General features: G+C 32.7%; 1 protein-coding gene across 2 annotated transcripts; it reads right to left on the reverse strand.

Annotated features, from left to right (window-relative positions):
• On the reverse strand, positions 1-15,274 carry LOC133176805 (kunitz-type serine protease inhibitor Bi-KTI-like). Of its 2 annotated transcripts, none has more exons than XM_061311876.1 (5): positions 15,240-15,274; positions 14,660-14,711; positions 5,993-6,112; positions 1,798-1,971; positions 1-306 (listed from the first exon to the last, which is right to left on the reverse strand). In XM_061311876.1, exons 1-5 carry the CDS (start codon positions 15,270-15,272, stop codon positions 281-283), a joined length of 405 nt encoding a protein of 134 aa, XP_061167860.1. In that variant the 5' UTR covers positions 15,273-15,274; the 3' UTR covers positions 1-280. The 2 variants fall into 2 exon arrangements, with proteins under 2 accessions (XP_061167860.1, XP_061167859.1); XM_061311875.1 differs by lacking the exon at positions 1-306 and adding an exon at positions 579-630.
• Positions 15,275-19,767: the final 4,493 nt, after the last annotated feature.

Genomic DNA, 19,767 nt, shown 5'->3' on the forward strand with positions numbered 1-19,767 from the left:
AAGAAGTATTAAAATATTTTTTTTTTTACCTAAGCATAAACATTTAACTTTTTTTTCATTTTACAAAATAAAAAATACTTTTCATGCTGTAATGGACAAAATTGATTTAAAAAGTCATGAAAATACACGTGGGACGTCAAGGGACGTTAATAACAATGATAAACGTTATTAGGTTTATTAAGGTTCATAAAAGGTTCATTTTTATCCAAACATCAGATATGAATATTAAGATTTTTTTTAGCTTCAATAAAACTAAACAAGGTGAAAGAGATTTCTTTAATCAGCCAATTCTGGATTTTTTCCACCCTGAAATAAAAAAAAATGTGATATTAAATGTGATTGATTCCAATTGAATCTTTTTCAGGCTTTCAAATTTTAAGACAAACTTTTACGTCATAAATGAAGATTCTCATTATTCATTCTTTTGAGAAAAGAAACAATGCGTTACTACACATGGAATAAAACTGGGGGAAAACTCCACAATTTCTACAACATTTAAACAGATGTGTTCAACCAAATTTCTCTTTCAAAGAAAATGTTAAGGTTTGAATAAGCTAAGTCTTACCAGAATTTTTCTACCCATGTTATTTTCGCCCTATGCAAATGATTTTTGTTGCCTTTGCCTAGACACTGACAGTTGTGTTTTTGAAAAAAAGAAAAGCATTCTGTTTTATTTTATACATTTTAAAATTCGGCTACTAGCAACGAAAGGTGAAAGTAAAACGGGGGCAACATTTTCTCTGTCTACATTAGAATAATAGTTTAAAAATACGAATATTTTGTTGAAATATTAATCGGTTATATTGGTATTCTAGTCATTTTCTAAATAAATTTATCTCAAAAACTTTATGTATACCGATAAGTATAATGTTAAATGTTTAACTTGCAGTTTTCCACAAAGCTGTACGCACCAATGTATAGACTTTAAAAAATATAACCATAATTTCTTTTTTTTAACACTGTAGGCATCTCTGTATATCAATGGTCCGCTTATTCCTGGGCACGTGATCCCACCCCTGGAATTTCCAGGGGTCCGTGTTTTATGCCCTATTCACTGATGTGTATTGTTTTTAGATTTTTTTTTAGATCGATCACTGAGCGTTATCTTCAGCTTTTGCATTACTACAACACTGAGACCCTTGTATAACTTACATTTCTTTTGCATTACTACAACACTGAGACCCTTGTATAACTTACATTTCTTTTGCATTACTACAACATTGAGACCCTTGTATAACTTACATTTCTTTTGCATTATTACAACATTGAGACCCTTGTATAACTTACATTTCTTTTGCATTACTACAACACTGAGACCCTTGTATAACTTACATTTCTTTCTACCACAATAATGGACTCATACGAGAACAGTAAAACTGGGTTACAAGGAAGTCACTGGGACTTCAAATTTTGCCTCCTTATAACAGATTCTTTGCATTCCTATAAAGAACACGGTGTGACGTCTTCTACAGGATTCAAAAATAGCTCCTTATAACCGAGATGTCCTATAATTACATGTATTTAGTTCTTTGAACCGAGTTCTATTGCTTAGTTAGGCCATTATTTACACACTGAATTGTCTACGGATTTTCCAGTTTGCCCGATCATGACAAGAGGCACACGGGGATTGTGACCGGTCGACTGGGGATGCTTACTCCTTAATGGCACCTGATCCCACCACTTATGTTTTAGAGGTCCCTGTTTGCTCTGCTTCAGATTTCCATTGTTTCAATGGACGTTTGAGCTTGATTACTGTTCGTTTATCTCCATATTTCATTAGTTTACTGTTTAACTTACAAGTCCTGCTCGGACAACGGCCGGCACACTCCTCGTAAGTTTCAAAATTGTTGTCGTTTCCGTCGCAGCCTGTATAGATGAACGGCTGACACTGATTGAACAAACTGTTGTATCCCCATCTTAGAAGAATATCATTACAATTTCCAGGTTCTATTGGCAGGGTGCAACGATCAGCTAAAATAAAACATGTATTGACAGTTTTATGCCTTTAATTTTTACAAAAAAAATGATGTTCTGTGGAATAGAAACACATAAAAGTTTTATAAAATCAAGTTTCGTGTGATTGAATCAGCTGATGATTACAGAAGGTACTCAAGCTGTTTGAAAAACAAAAAAAAAGTCTGTATGTTCAAAGAGCAAGGGCCACTTAGGGCCTTTTTAGGTGTTTAAAGAAACAATTAACTAAAGCCCAAGACATGTGTTTTTGTGACATCGTGTTTGTTTTGGAAGGTCCGTTGTCTGAACAGCTGTACTTAGCTCTACACGTAAACGTCATATAATGTATGCCCGCTGCGCCACCTTGACCTCGTAGTTCATTTTGCCGTCATAATCAGAATTCTATAGCCTGAAGATTTTTAATATATTTCTGTATTTATAATCGAAAGTTTATACAACTTACAAAAAAATAAAATTAAGATAAAAATCACAGTATGATTTGAATAATTTTATGATTTTCCTTACACTCTCATGGTCAACCAGGACTTGTTATTTAGTAGTAATGAATGCCAACACCTTATTCCCCGACTTCGCTGGGTACCCCTAGCATCGACACATATTTATAGGCCATTTAAAAGAAAAATTACATATTTCTGAAATATTTCTTGATTACCGGGGTAAATACAATTTGTAGATGTCTGATAAATGTATATACCACTTTTCATCAAAATAGATGATTAGTACATCTAAGAAATAATGTTTGTTTGCCCTCTCTCGAGACTCAGAATAAAAAAAAAAATTGGGTCGGTCAGTAGTTGGGAAAATTATTTTTCCTAGAAATGTTGATGGGATGAGAAAATTCAGGGACAATGAAAAAAAAATGTTTCGTGGAGGTTTCAAAAGTTTTGAGACGGGCAATTTTTAGCCAGTCGGTCGGAGAGGACATACAAACAATTTTTTTTTCAAGATGGCCTTAGAAAAGGAAATAATCAGAATTTCTCAATAATTTCCGAACAATCCTCGTAGTTAATATTTTTCTAAGTTAAACTTAAATCTGACTATTGACAAGTTGAGAAACAAGAGGACTTGGACGATATCTTTCACATTTTTTGTTTCTTTATTTTTGCATCCATTACCGTGGTCGATGTTTCTAGTTAATCTTCCAGCAATTGGCTGAATATAAACTCCTTAATATCAAAACCAATGAAATTGCATGTTACATTGAATCAATAAATTAGGTATAACATCGAGCCAAAACAATCTATACTTATAAATTAATAAATTTTGCGAATTAACTCTGAAACGCCTGTACAAGAGTTCATGCTTACTCCTCTAGAATTGTACTAGGTATGAGTTGATGTCTGTAAACTACTCGACGTATATTTAGATTTCACTCATATAGTAGTTATCGTAAATTTGATTAAATGTTCACTTTTATTTTCGATAAACAGCCGTGGAATGGGTAACAAGTACTGGGGTGGTTACGGTTGACGGATCTAGAAAATTTACGGGAAGCTTCAAATTGGATGAAAATCGAACTAAAAAAATACCGTTTTAAATTTTATTATTTCCTAAAGTAATTGTTGGCTGCATAATATATAAATTAGAATCAGACACATTTATCATCTATCATCAGAAATGTATTAGACTTAATGAATATAAATCACAAACTGTGTAGCGTTGCTACAACGCAAAATGTAATAAATAAATATATATTATTATAACAGTAACTTGATCCGAAGAGCCGTATATCACGTCAAGTTGACAGGCGCGGATCATCAGATCAAACGAGACGCGAAGCGTCGAGTTTGATCTGATGATCCGCGCCTGTCAACGAGACGTGATACGGCTCTTCGGATCAAGTTACTGTTATAATGATAAATTTATTATATACCCCTTTACAACTAGCAAAATATAATAAATGGAAACTTTTTGGATCAATTACCTAACTTTTATACAGTAAACAAACCATTTTGTCAAGGAACATTTTGATGCGTGAGAATAAAAACGTCATTTACCTGTGTACTACGTCATCAGTTTCAGAGAGGGGTGATATGGATTCAGAAAACCACAGTGTGTTGATCCGGAATGTCGGATCACACCGTCACGTGATTGCATAAATTCAACAGTAAAACTGAGTGACAAACAGTTGGGTATATAATAAACCGGGATTATTGCATTTTGCGTTATTACATTTTGCGTCGATATCAACGCAGAATAAAATAACGCAAAATGTAATGACAGACTTTTTAGGATTATTACATTTTGCGTTATTACATTTTGCGTCGAGATGAACGCAAAATGTTATAACAGATTTTTGGATTATTACATTTTTGCGTTGTTACATTTTGCATCGAGATTAAGCAAAATCCAACAACGCAAAATGTTATAACACACTTTTTGGTCAGTTAGGTTGAGAATATTTTTCAATTGAGTGGTGGATAAAGAAATTAAACGTAAAGAAAATAAAACAAAAGGAAAAATAAATATATGCTTATTCTTACATTATGTCTGATTTCATCATATATTGATTTCATAAGCCATTTAAAATCAGTTGATATTCAAATGATAAGTGTTGCAAATTAGAATTGTGCGTGCGCACGTGTGTGTGTGTGGAGGGGGGGGGGGGTATTTCGTTGATCAGTTTGCTTTTGCTTTTTCATAGGCACATGCATGAATTTAGGAAAAAAAATCTGTTATTTTTACTGGCAGGTGTAAATATAGCGGGAAAGGGGTTTCTTGACTAGTAAGATTTCAAATCATGTGCATTGTTTGTTTGTTTGTTGCTTAACGTCTCTCTCAAGAATTTTTCACTCATATTGAGACGCTTCATTGCATTGCAGACCAGCAAAAATAAAATTCTCTCTCTCTCCAATAACAAAATGGATAGTTTCTGCATGCGCAAAACAAAATACAATGATCAACATACGAAGCAACCCCTTTCCTCCGCTTCTCCCGCCAGACACACACAAATACACTTCTAATTTGCTAACCAGTGTACACATGCACGTCGTATATGCAAATCAAGAGCTTTTAATGGACCCTTGGGTCAATCTTTGGTAATTAAGAATGGCATTGATCTATAAATAGACATGTCAATCGAAGTTAAGTTAATGTTTTATAAGTATTTTATAAAAATGTTAGAAATGGAGTTAAAAAAATATACAATCAGTAAGTCCGTAAAAGCCGTAACGTTTGTCTCACAGTCATAGCTCTGTCTGTCTATTTAGTAAAGCGAGTTTCCCCATTGTTATATGTTTAAATCAATTTTGTAATGTATCGCATTGAACACAATACTAAAAAAATATCTTTCGTTTTATTACGTTTTGTTGTATTACATTTTGCGTTGATTTCAACGCAAAAATTAAGTAACGCAAAATGTAACAACCAAAAAGTGCATTATTACATTTTGCGTTAACCCCAACGCAAAATGTAATAATCCAAAAAAAACATGTTATTACATTTTGCGTTATTATATTATGCATTGATCTCGACTCAAAATGTAATAACGCAAATGTAATAATCCCAGTTTATTACATTTTGCGTTGTTATTACATTTTGCGTTGTTATTACATTTTGCGTTGTAACTTTATGCGACAGTTAAATTTAATGTTCTAAAAAGGGGACCTGTCGTTTTGTCCATAGTAAATGATAGGCAACTTTGTATATTACATATACAAAACATATACACTTTTAAAGATGTACTTCATGGAAGTAGATATATCGTATATCTTGTAATTTACGAAGAGAAAGAACATTCTGATGTATAATCTTTTAAGTTAACCTTTGATCCTGAATAACTGCTCCCACCGCAATACCACACATCACAACTTAAACTTATATGTATGGAGCAGCCCGGTCCTCCGGGCTGCAATAATAATAATGTTGCTAAAATGTTAATTTACCTAAAATACTTATAAAAACCAATCAAACAAAGAAATATAATACTTAGGACAACAAACCAATTTACTTAAAATACTTATAAAAAACCAATCAATTGCATGTTATACTTAGGACAACCAATCGTTGTAATACTTACGACAACCCATCAATGAACATCCAACCTGTCCGGGTGCTGCGCAGAAACATCCATTGCAACCATCAGTCGCGGGAAAGCCATCTCCGACGTCATGGTAGCGGCCATTATAAAAGCAATCGCCTATTATATAAAGAAAAAACAAGATGTGTTTGTGAAACACTGATGCCCCCGTATGGCAGCTTATGGCGAAGGTTAAAGTTTCTCAAATGCAAGTTAAAATCCAGGCAAAAAGATAAAAAAAAAAATGTTGATGCCCAAAGAAAGGTCTTGTCTCAAGGAATATACCTGTGAAATTTGAAAGCCCTAGCTGCAACTGTTAAAAAGTTACGGCGAAGGTTAGTTTTTTAAAAGTAAAACGTCAAGGTCAAGGTCAAAGTTGTTGGTATCCAAAGGAAGATCTTGTCACAACGATTACATATGTGATGTATGAAAGCCCTAGCACCAACCATTCAAAAGTTATGGCGAAGGTTAAAGTTTTTCGAAAGTAGGTCAAACTCCTAGGTCAAGGTCAAAGAGGTTGATATCCATAGGAAGGCCTTGTCACAAAAAATACACATGTGAAGTTTGAAATATGGAACGCCACAGCTGTCTTAAGGGTACACAATATGCATCATAGTGTCAATTCGATATAACATTAAGGCTATCCTTTATATCATTAAGTCCACATTATATAATATGTAGTCTTTTCTTTATATCATTAATCCCACTTTATATATTATGTAGTCTATTCTTTATATCATTTAGTCCACTGTATATAATATGTCGTCAATTCTTCATATCATTAAGTCCGCTTTATATAATAAGCAGTCTATTCTTTATATCATCAAGTTCGCTTTATATATTATGTAGTCTATTCTTTATACATGTATTATTAAGTCCACTTTATATAATACATAGTCTATTCTTTATATCATTAGGTCCACTTTATATATTGTGTCGTCTATTCTTAATATCATAAAGTCCACTTTATATATTATGTAGGCTATCATTTACATCATTAAGTCCACTTTATATATTATGTAGTCTATTCTTTATATCATTAAGTCCACTTTATATATTGTGTAGTCTATCCTTTATATCATTAAGTCCACTTTATATATTATGTGGTCTATTCTTTATATCATTAAGTCCACTTTATATATTATGTAGTCTATTCTTTATATCATTAAGTCCACTTTATATATTATGTAGGCTATTCTTTATATCATTAAGTCCACTTTATATATTATGTAGTCTATTCTTTATATCATTAAGTCCACTTTATATATTATGTAGGCTATCCTTTTTATCATTAAGTCCACTTTATATATTATGTAGTCTTTTCTTTATATCATTAAGTCTGCTTTATATTATATGTAGTACAGAAGCTTTACTATGCTGACAAATCAATGTACTACAAAGTCAGATGCAAGCAGCTAATAAGAAAATTCATCAAAGGACTAGTAATACTCTGATGCAATAATGTATTTATGCTTATTTTAGACAATTGATTAATATACTTAGACAAATAATGATAGACTTAATTATTTAATTAAACAAATACTCGAAGGCAGTTAAGATCACCTGCATTAGGAAAATCATGCAGTTTTAAAACAAACAAAAAAAAAAAAAACTAAAAAAAAAAAAAAGAATTTTTATCATCTTTGACCACTAAAGAAAAAAACAAACAGTTTGGAATAATTTTCTTCCGGGAGAATTCCTTTTCAGCTCTTTGACGGGTCTCAGGAACATCACAGGCCCAATTAGCTAACCTGAAATTTGCTTACTCTTAGTATTGAAAACTGAAGGTAAGCTATTACTCAGCTTAATTCTCGTTGACTGGTTATTGGTACAAAGGTGCCATACAACTATTATATACGGCAATTTGAGGTTGTAGTGGTACCATCAAGTGGTGACAAGGGCGGGTACATATTTCAAGCAGCTATTGTACCTCTAGTCTTTGAAGTGTGTTTTTCATTATTGCTGGGAGTTTCTTACCTAGTGTTGGTTTGCAATATTATTCAAAGACGGTGGAGAAAAAAGGTGCTTGAAACAACAATTGGTGGAAACCCTACAGCTCTAACTGAAGAGCGGGAATGGGTAACCCTAGCCCTACAGCCCCTAATTCTGCCACAATAATTGTGTTTTCATGCACACTTCGAGGGAAAAGGGGTAATAAGCGAAATTTAAAGATGTGCGTATTTGGCGTGTGCTATACAAGAATCATTTGTACTAAACATTTATATATAGTTTAAATGTCCACGATTTCACTGACCAAAGCTGGACACACTTTACAGAGTAACAAACATAGGAAAAAAATGTTAAATTTAGATTGAAATATCTTTTAAAAATGTTATATTTAAGTCCGCTTATCTTTAAAATTTCTAAGACATAGTAACGATTCCCAAAAATAAGCAACACTTATCAGACAATAGGGGATATTTAAATGCAATTTTAAGTACATGTGCATATCAAAATTTCAGTAGGATGGAAGAATTACTTTCGCTCTCAGTAGAATGGGACCGAAATTCATCCATTTAAAAATATAAATCAGTACATAAAATTAAATTGCTAAAAGAATGAAATGATTGTATCTTTTTAAAATCTCAATGCTGCATGCGAGGGTCGAACCAAAAATTTTCTTTTCCATTGCACTGGTCGGGTAACGCATCTTCTAAGCCACCATCGCTACACACAATGTGGATTTTAAAAGGACAATGAAGCACCGCAGTTACACATTGGAATTTTGTGGGGAAAAGTTCATTTTTTGTAGTCCCTGTGTCTTCTCTCCATTTTTTAAACAAATGTTTGTTTCTTCGAATTAAAATACACAAAAAATAACGATTCAAATTCATGGGGAGATGACCCAGAGATAGAAAATGTTTAGAAAGGCGTGTTTAAAAATTGTAACATTTGGTACCAAATTTCTCATCTAGCCACTTTTCAAGTTATCTTTTAGCAAAACAAAACAAAACATCGAGAAAATATTTCCCTTTCCTATTTCACAGGAACCCGATACATCATAAAAATGTTAAAATTTCATGTGACAGATCAATGAAATCTTGCGCCCAGATTCCTGTCGAATACCAATCAAAAGCGCCCTCGTTCTTTCTGGGAAAATGAACATGAAAATGAATAGAGTTTCTATCAGTATATTTCCCCTTCAAGTATTTGTCTTATTAAGTAATTAAGTGTTGCATTGATTCTTTAAGTATTAATTATTATAATTGACAAAAAATATTCCACCTGAGTACTCTCAGTCCTTTGATGAATTTCTTAGTGATTGTTGTTATTTGCTGCTAACTTCAATCTTGTATTTTGACTGGATGCTACATGCGTCCGACTTTATAGTACATTGATTTGTCAGCATGGTATAGCTTCTATACTACATATCATATAAAGTGGGTTGATGATATAAAGGATAGACTACATAATATATAAAGTGGACTTAATGATATAAAGAATAGACTAAATAATATATAAAGTGGACTTAATGATATAAAGAATAGACTACATAATATATAAAGTGGACTTAATAATATAAAGAATAGACTACATAATATATAAAGTGGACTTAATGATATAAAGAATAGACTACATATTATATAAAGTGGACTTAATGATATAAAGAATTGGCTGCATAATATATAAAGTGAACTTAATGATATAAAGAATAGACTACATAATATATAAAGTGGACTTAATGATATAAATAATAGACTGCATAATATATAAAGTGGACTTAATGATATAAAGAAAAGCCTACATATTATATAAAATGGACTTAATGATATAAAGGATAGACTTAATGTTATATCGTATTGACACTATGATGTATATTTTGTACCCTTAAGACAGCTGTGGCGTTCCATATTGAAACCCCAAGCACCAACTGTTCAGAAGTTATGCCAAGGTTAAAATCTCATAAAATTTTGCAAAAGTGGGTCAAACTCCAAGGTCAAGGTCAAAAGGTCACATTTGATTGTACCCAAAGAAAGGTCTTTTCACAAGGAATACACATGTGAAATATAAAAGTCATAGCTCCAACCAATGAAAAGTTATGGGCAAGGTTAAAGTTGACAACAGACAAACAGATAAACAGACAGACAGGACAAAAACAATATACCCCCGGGATCTTTCGATCCGGGTTCATGAAAAGATGGTTATAAGGTACATGTTTTGGTAAAAAAAATTCTAAGCTATTTAAAAAAAAAAGATATTCGTGAGCAATTCTACATAAACACTTAAACATTCCTGGCAGATATGGTCACTGATTTTGATAAAAATTTACCAATTATTAATGTTTGACACAAGAAACATAAATCTATCAAAATTTGGTTGTTTTGTGTATTGGTTGCGATGGAAACAGAAAAAAAATCAAAAAGTTAGATTGTTCGCAACTGTGAATACTTACTAAGCCTCAGCAAATACAAGAAAACCAATTTCACCACTTACATAAAATCTTTTGACTTCTATGTACATTCTTGATGACAAGATATTATTTGGAATGTTGGTTCTTCAAATTGGTGGTAACCATTGCTCATTTAACATGCATTTTATATAATAAAAAGGTCAGAAATTTCCCGACCAAACTCAGTGGCTAACTATTGATTATAGTGAAACAATGAAAATAGTTGACCTAAGGTTTTATAAGTTATAACAATATTTTTTCTAAAAATAGATAACATGGTTGCTATGGTAACACACCATAGCTACACAAAAGGTGTGCGGGCGTTTTGATTGATACTGCAGAATGTCTGGTCAGATTTCCTAATTTCGAAGCAATATGGAACCTCTTATGATAGTGTTTTGCTTTTAGCTTAAGATTTTATGTTGGCTAAAATCGAATTCACAGTAGTAATTTATAAATCAAATTTCAAAAATTTTGAATTTACCTACAAATATATATATCGAAGAAATCCAAATATCCTTAAGAGTTTTATACATGTATTTTCATAGAAACGCTCTATTTTTACAATATTGTTTTGAATTTTTTAAGATGTGGAATGTAGGATCACAATATTTTTGTTTAAATTTGTGTTCCAGTCATGGACATTTACTCTGTGAAAAAAATAGGGACAGATGAAGAAAAAAAGGTCAAGGTCAAGGAAGTGGCAAATCGGGTTTTCGACCGGTCTCACAGAAAATCTGAAAAATGCTTCGTTTTTAAACTTAATGTCGAATTTTAAAGGGATATTGATTATACCTATCTTCTCGCAACATTTTGCTCTCGAAATCTTAACTTTTTTAGTATTACATGTATATTTAAGAAACTTTTTTAGAATCCCTCTCTCTTTGTGTGTCACTGAACACTATGTTGTAAAGTATTGTGAAAGCTGCACTGCTGTATTGTGTTGAACGTAGCATAATGTGAGAAACACTTAACTGATATACCATATCGTATATTAGTGTATGAGTATATAAGTGACAAAATGTCGATGACAGACACAGCAAATCTTGTTACTAAAAAGTCATAATGTAATCGAAGTAGGCATGGACTTGTTAATGGCGATAAGATTACTTTGGAACAAATATTTATTACTGACCCAAATATGAATCCTAAACTGACGAATACAGATTCTAAAACGATCACAAAGAATTAGAATCTACTGTGTGTTCTCTAGGAAATATATTTGATGCAGTACAGGTATCAGTAGAATCCAACTCCAAACAGATCACTGAAAACCGAAAGGAGATGGTTGAGTTACGAGAGGGAAAAGATCAACGAGGAAAAAAAAGATCAAGGAAGATATACAGGCATTGATTGAGGCAAGTGTCAATCTGCAGAAGTCCATGATTGATCTAAAAGCCCGTTCCATGAGGGACAACCTAATTTTCAGCGGAATACGAGAAAAATGAAAGTACCGAAGTAGTATTGCAGGACTTTATCCAATGTAGATTTAAATCATATTACGAAATATCGTTTGAAAGAGTGCACAGGATGGGGAGATGGAATGATTTTAATGAACACCCCCGCAATATAGTGGCTAAGTTCACCTTTTTTAAAGATCGTGAGTTAAAACGAACACGTGCTACCCAAAAACTAAACGGAACGCATGTATTGGTCAATGAGCAATATCCCCCCGAAAAAGAAGAAAAAAGAAAGAAATTGTATTCCGTCATGCGACAGGCCAGGAAGGATAAGAAAAAAGTTAAACTTGTTAGTATATACGCTATATATTCTCGGTGAAGTTTATATTCCTATGCCTGATCAATGCGTGACCACTCAGACAAATCCGATCAAAAACTACGGCGACCGACAATATCAATCTAATTAAAATTAGATGTTCCGAATCCGCTACCTCTTCTCAAGCGGTAGTGGATTCGGAACATCTAATTTTAATTAGATTGCGACAATATGGACAATCTAAGAAAAGACCACACCAAACTTCAACCCCAGACCGAGACAGCTAGGGACACGAGGGAGAGCAGTCTACACATCGACTTAAACTTTTGACATCAAATGTGTGAAAAATGCAATAACATGAATTCTTAAACTTCATTTCCCAACATGACATTTTGTGTTTTACCGAAACAAAAACGGATAATACTGACGATATTAACATACCAGTTTTTTTTTTTTTTTTTTTTGTTTGTTTTTTTTTGTATTTTTATGAAAAATAGATTTAATATAGCAAAGGTTAAACCAGGTGGAATAGAACCTTATGTCCACCACAGATGTAGACTCATTGATAAAGCGTTCTTTGTTTGTTAAATAGATGTTGGCATGTTTTCAGTAATACTCTTCTTTTTATATATACTACTCTTCCTTACTTGACCTGTTATTCTGTATATATGTAAATCTGTTAATGTACCTCATGTACCATTGTAAGGTTTAAGAGTAAATAATTTAATTTTGTTTCTATTCTAGCCTCTGATTGGTTAATATCCAAAAAGGAACACAAATTATTTCTGTATAACCTGGTTTGGTATGGGGACACACACCCCTGACAACCAGCTGAATCATCTGTATCCATACAATCCTCTCATTTCCAGTCCTCGGGATTCATGCCTTGGAAAATTCCAGATTTAATAAATGTACCTTAAACTTCAAACAATGATTCGATCTTACCACATGTAAACAAACAACAAGGCCGCTAGGCCTATGTATCAGTTTTTACCTCCCGTCGCTTCCCATCACTTCCGTTACTACGGTTGTATTATTGAGCGGCAAAGAAGAAGGTACAGTTTAAGCTTTATTGTGCCCTAAAAATTTAATGTTTTCAAAAATATTTGAAACTGGCTTAAATATTAGTTAAGTATATGACTGTGATAAATCAGGAAAGAATATGGCATGAAGGAGTACCATTCTGGAAATATGACGTCATTAATTTGCTGCATTTCTCTATTTTAAACAGAAAAAAACCTCAAAATGACTCATTTCAAGGGTTATTTTCCTTGAGAAGATAGTGTCCACAGCCGTCGCCCACTTTAATTTTTGGATATGTTGTGTAAAATTCCCTGAAAAATCACATATCTTAAAATCTTTGTGGGCGATGGCTGTGGACAATATTATCTGAAAGAAAATTCCATTGAAAATTGGTGTCTTCTGCAACTTTTTAAGAAAATACGGGAAATTGCAAAAGTTTATGACGTCACAATTAGCATTAAGAAGATCATGAGAGAAAAATGATTTGTATAATCTTTCTGCATGGAATTTCTATGACTCAGAAAGCATGAGTTATAATTTTTCACATCACTTTCATTTTTAAGAAAAACACAGGGCAACATTTGTATTGAAACCGTACCTTGTTCTTTGAACTAATAAAATACCTGAACTAATGATTTTAAAATTAAATTATAAGGAATGACTCTAATTCTTGGCCAAATTATTCGAGTATAACCTGGTTTGGGTCAGTTTACGCTGTTTTATTATCCGCTTCGCGGATTATAAAGCGTAAACTGACCCAAACCAGGTTATGCTCGAATAATTTGGCCAAGAATTAGAGTCATTCCTAAATAAACAAACAAAACAAATGAAATAGAGAGAGTGGTATAACTACATGTACGATAGCAATCATTAACAGCCAATAAAAAAAGTCATGTTTCCGTAATATATGCTACTAGAATCTCATTCTGTTATCTAGTTACATTGCAACTTATATTTCTCGAGCGGGACTTAAAATAACATACAAACAATCAATCAACTTATGTTTCCTTTTATTCGTGGAATATGCGACTAATAAAAATGATTGAATGAATAAACTTATGTTAAAGCGTGTTCCAAATCACTATGTGAGTATGTAGCTCTAAGTAGAATAATCTTTTTAATTACAATTAAGAAAAAAAATTACAGTGCCTAGATATCGAACATCTGAAACATAATTCTCCTATGTGTTCATGTTCAAGACCTTGACACTTTTTCAGAATTGATTAAAAGTATCAGATGGATGTTTAAATTTAGCATTAAGCAGATGAGGGGCATTATGAAAACCGTCTATCCTTCTGTTTTCAATAACTCCGGAGTGAAAAAAATTTAGATAGATTACAGGATCAGCATGTGCTGGTCCCTGCTGACAAAGCAGGTAATACCGTTGTCATTGTTTGTAAGGCTCGTTATTTTAATAGTATTTTAGAGGAACTTTGATTTAATTTTGCAAGTGGTAATCAAACTTATTCAACAACAGTAAAAATATCTCAAAGGGGTGAGAAGCAAAAATTATATAAATAAATAAACAAAAACAGTACCTAATTGTCGTCCCTCTCTGTGATATCTTCCAGCGGTTACAACAGTCACTACCTGTTGATATACAGTCAAACTTCATTATAAAGAACACGTTCATAAAGGTTTATAAGGATATCTTCGTTATAAGGAAACTCGAATGAATCTTCAAATATTCCTTGCACTACTGTTTACAGCGGGTTTTTTTTTTTTTTTTTTTTTTTTTTTTTTTTTTTTTTTTTTTTTTTGCCCAGTGTAATTTTCTCCCTTTCATACTTGCAAATAATTTTTCCCCGTTTTAAATTCGACCAATCACAGTTCTCTTTCAGAAATTATACTAAATTATTTTGTGTGTTTTTTTTAATTCACCCTGTTTTAAATTCGCCTAACTGTGAGTAGGGCGAAAGGGGGGGATTTCCCTGTATACAGTATGTTCCTATCTTGGTTAATGAGAAAATTTCATTTTTCCCTCTGACTTACTTATAACCGTGTTTTATTCTAATTATATTTAGACAGTTGCAATATTTTTATTTCAATCATATTCAGTTGTCTGAAAAAATTTCTTTATCTCTTTTCATTACAAAGTTGAAAATATAATTCACTTACCAATAAATACAAATATCCCTCTAGTTTTCTCATAATTACAATTTTAGGAGTGTTTAACATTATTGCAAATCATATGTTTTTATAGATGCAGTGATTAATTTGCATAATATATACAGTTCATAGCATAATATATCACCATCAGATTTCCACCGGAAGACGATATAAATCATGTTTTATCTTAATAATAATTACTTGTCTTTTGCAAACAAAAAGCATTTGACCTCATTTGTCATTTTTATTCCAATGAAATTTCTGACAGGAACAAACAACTGCAAACTTGAAAAAGATTTCTTTATAATTAATATCGGGCGACTGTAAAATACATCAAGTGACTACTTCGTAGAGAAAAGAGTCATCTGATGTGTGCTTTATATTTTAATTTTATATTCTGAATCATAATACTCCATAGACAAGCCCTCACCACAGTTAGAAAACGTCCCATATACTTGCAATGTAGCAAAATACAAAAGGAGTAGCACTGAAAATAACTACCAAATTAAACATAACTAACGTTTTTGAGATGGTATACGTCTTTTAACCTAAAAAATAATCCATATAAAAACGAAATTTACTCATTTTCTCAATGTTTTTTCCTCGCTTCAAATTTAACGCCATGTTGACATTCGGAACTCTCTGGATTGTCAGAGAGTGCGAGTTATACCCGTTTATTTTGCAACATTGCCAATACACGGAAAGAATTCTATCGTTAAACCGGGTCCGGGGGACAATATCATTTTAACGATAGAGCGTTCCATCTAAATACTCCGTGATATTACTGTCTTTATTTAATATTTCAAATTAATGTATTTATTCAAGACATACATTTCTTTAATTCTATTCATTCATTGATTTATTATTTGATATTGTTCATTTTGGTTTTTTTTTTCATTCTTTTTCTTACACTAATTCTTCATTTTTTTTTTAAAATTCATTGGTAAAAATGAATGCTATCAAGTTTATTTCTCGTCACCTTAAAATTCTTATCTTTGTTATAGTTGTCATAAGCTTGCCAAATTGTGTTGTATTTTTTCAAAACTTAAAAGCATCTGACTTAAATGCAAGTACTCCTTGTGTTTTAAACCGTACAGTTGATGTGACGGTTCCACTCTGATGTACTGACTAAATGTTCAATAAGTTCAGGGATTTGTGTTTATGGTTGAAAAAAGAGCAAAGGTTACGCCTATGTATAACGTATGAAAAGCTAGTCCACAATAGCTTTTATAAATATTTGATTTGGAAAGGCTTATTTTGAAAGAGTAGCGAGTTTTTGAATTTTATGAGTGTTTTAAAGCAGAATTTCATTACTCTGTTTAAAAATAGCAGCATTATATTAATATTGATAAAATTACAGTGTTGCTTTCCTACAGATTTCAGTAAGGCACTGTAAATTAATCAATGATTCAATAAGCCAAATAATTTGGCCTAATAATTTGGTTTAATTTTTATATAAGCACGCAATCCACTGTGAATAACACAAAATTTGGAATATCCAATGATCCACTCCATTCCATATTCTCCATTTTATATGATATTTTAGAACATTCCTTTGTGCTATACGATTTAACTCACGATGTCGCTAGTAAGTATGTTATTTTTCTTAAGCAAAGTCTCTTTACATTCATTAGACAAGATGAATCTTTTTTCAGGAGTGCCCCCGAAAGAGGCCAATTTTATCTAGAAAGCTAGACATAAAGGATTGATTGTATGTTGTTTTACGTCCCGATCGAGAATTTTCTCTCATATATAGAGAAGTCACCATATTACGGCAAAAGGCGTCAAATTTAGACCTTTACTCGGCACTCAGGGCCATTGAGCAATGAAGAATCTTTTACGTGCCAACGCCTACCATGACATGGGGCCTCGGTTTTTTAAGGTCTCATCCGAAGGACCCACAACTTTCACTTCAAAGTGCCGAGCGCTTGGCGAAGGAACAGTTGCTACCTATTCTCTATCGACATAGCTATAGGTCAGTCCGGCCGGGGCTCGAACCACGACCTTCCGATCACGGAGCGAGCGCTCTATCGAATGAGCTACTGTGACGGTGACTTAATGGAAGGTCTCTGCAAAAACGTGATTTATTTTAATGGGGTTTTCGTCCAAGAGATATATATCCCATTTTAATTTGGTGTTACACAGAGTTGGCCAATTTTAATGAGATGTCCCAAAGTGTCCTATTTTTATAATGGGTCTACGACAGAAGACTCTTTTTAATGGATGTTCCAGACTCGTTTAAATGAAGTTTCAAGGAGGGTGACCCATTTTAATAGGGTTTCCCAGAGAGGAGACCTAATTAAAGCTCAGTTCTCAGCTATGCAGTTTTAGCAATGTTTGGGATGTCTTCTAGGTTCTATACTTGAACACCGAATTAAACCACGAAGCAAACCACGTTAAAATAGGGGTTTTCATGGAATTCCTTTACCAGGGGATCTATTTTTGTAGCATTTCCTAGAGCGATGACCAATTTTTATGAAGTGTCATATAACCAGTGTTGGCTTATTTTGTTATGTTGCCCGAGGAAATTGACCCGTTTTTTTGTGTTTTCCTAGAGAGAAAGGTGACGAGGTGTCCAAGATTGAGAACAGTTAATATCAAACGAACATCTATTTCTTTTGGATGCATCGTTTTATATGACAGAATTTATTATGAGAACGACAAACAATAGTTCGAGACCTTTCAATGTAAAATGAACATAAGTTATCTATATAAAACACCGTTTTAAACTGAGCAGACCTATGAAAGACGTAAATATATCATGAGAAATTTCTTTTCTTGTCAAGGATTTCATGCCATATAAAACAACCGGCACTTATTTTTGATTGATAGATTTGTTATCAATCATTTTTTTCTAATTCCTCAGGTGTTGAAGGTTTCCTTGCTGTAATAAATCTTTCGTTTTTTCTTAATTTTTACCTGTATATAATTTGCACTATATATATATATATATATATATATATATATATATATATATATATATATATATATATATATATACCAGACCAAACGCGCCATCAAAGGAAACTATTTAACTTTTAAAAATGATTTATGTATTTAATATACATAAATCATTTTTAAATACATGTATTAAATATGCATGTATTTAATATACAAGTGTAAAAATGTAACTAAAGTTAAAAGATCATCTATCAAACATGAAGATCCTGTTCACGGTTTTTCGAGGAATAAATCTCCATTTTCTTCCTTGCATTTGTGTGTACATTAAAATACGCAGAAATAAATTAACATAGGGCTTTTGACCCAAGAAGAGCGTGCTAAAATGGTCAGTACTGTGTCTGCTGTGTGTTCCGTTTGATAGGATTGTGAAAACTTAAAATCATTCATTAAAATTTCTTTCTTCAATTAAAAAAATTGTTGCAGTTAGATCAATAAACATTAATATTTTTCTGTAGATGGCAACAGCATTCTGGCTCCGGAACAATAAAACTTGGATGAGCTCACTTTTGATCTCAGTGCCACAGTAGTAGATTACTCCAGGATAGACCGGTCTATCCTGGAGTATAGGGGCCGTTATAGACGGTAAAAAAAGGTCAAAATAAGAAAAATGTCAAATGCGCTGGACGGGTCTACCCAGGATACCGTATTCAGGGTTTTTAAAAGTCCTAAAATGCGCTGGACTAGTCTATCCAGGATACCGTATTCAAGGAGTCTCAAAAATGGTCTATTCTATCCAGGATACCGTATCCAAAGTCTCAAAATGCGCTGGCCGGGTCAATTGAGTGCACTTTTTGTCCCCCACCCAAGATCCTGGATGTTCAACCCTTTTTTTACCCCCTTTTTAATAAATATACAAAGAAAGATTCTCTTTCAATTTCAAACCTTTTATTATTGATACAATACAATATAAATAGAAAACAAGATCAGAGAGAAGAGTCCGTTTACAACGGGAAAAATCACAATTTTTTTATCACTGTGCCAAAAGGATTTTTTTTGCTTAGTCACTAAGAGGCAGGACCTACACAGTCTTGGCAGCGATTCAAGTATGTCTATTATGACGTCATTATCACACAAAACAAGGAAAAGATCAGAGAAAAGAATCCTATTATAACAGGACTATCACACAAAAAAAACATGAAAACTTACTGTTTCACAGCCCTTATTCACAACAAAGTATCAATTATTTTTCTGGAGTTTCAATTTTAGTTTCTCCTTTACATTGGTATTCTCAAGTTTCCTTTTGTTACTGCTTTTGGTAGGAATTTGATGTTCCTGGCGTTTTTTCTTCTCTTGAGTTTTCTCTAATTTTTGTACTTCTTTCACTAATTGTTGATCATCTTCTGGACACTCATTAGCCCAATGTCCCATTCTTCCACATTTGTAACACAAATCCTGTTTTTTTTCTGGGACAGTCTGGAGCCCAATGTCCCAACTCTTTACAAATGTAACATGGATCTGTTTCTTTTGTTTTTTTTCCTGTGCTGCTGCTGCTGCTGCTACTCTCTTTTTTCTGATAAAATCCACCATTCATTTTCTCCTGGATGTTAGTCACTTTAACTTCTAATCGGGATAATTT

This window comes from Saccostrea echinata, unplaced genomic scaffold (genome assembly GCF_033153115.1).
Source record: "Saccostrea echinata isolate AGI-Se365-2 ecotype Australia unplaced genomic scaffold, CSIRO_AGI_Sech_v1 ptg000081l, whole genome shotgun sequence".
Classification (NCBI taxonomy): Eukaryota; Metazoa; Mollusca; class Bivalvia; order Ostreida; family Ostreidae; genus Saccostrea; species Saccostrea echinata.

Bases quoted from the DNA above. Each gene is read 5' to 3' on its own strand.
- LOC133176805 (XM_061311875.1), bottom strand. From the start codon at position 15,272: ATGAGAAAACTAGAGGGATATTTGTATTTATTG. The intron at 14,712-15,239 runs GTAAGTGAATTA...GTATATCAACAG, and splicing joins AGGGATATTTGTATTTATTG to GTAGTGACTGTTGTAACCGC. The intron at 631-1,797 runs GTAAGTTAAACA...CACAACTGTCAG, and splicing joins CCGTTGTCCGAGCAGGACTT to TGTCTAGGCAAAGGCAACAA.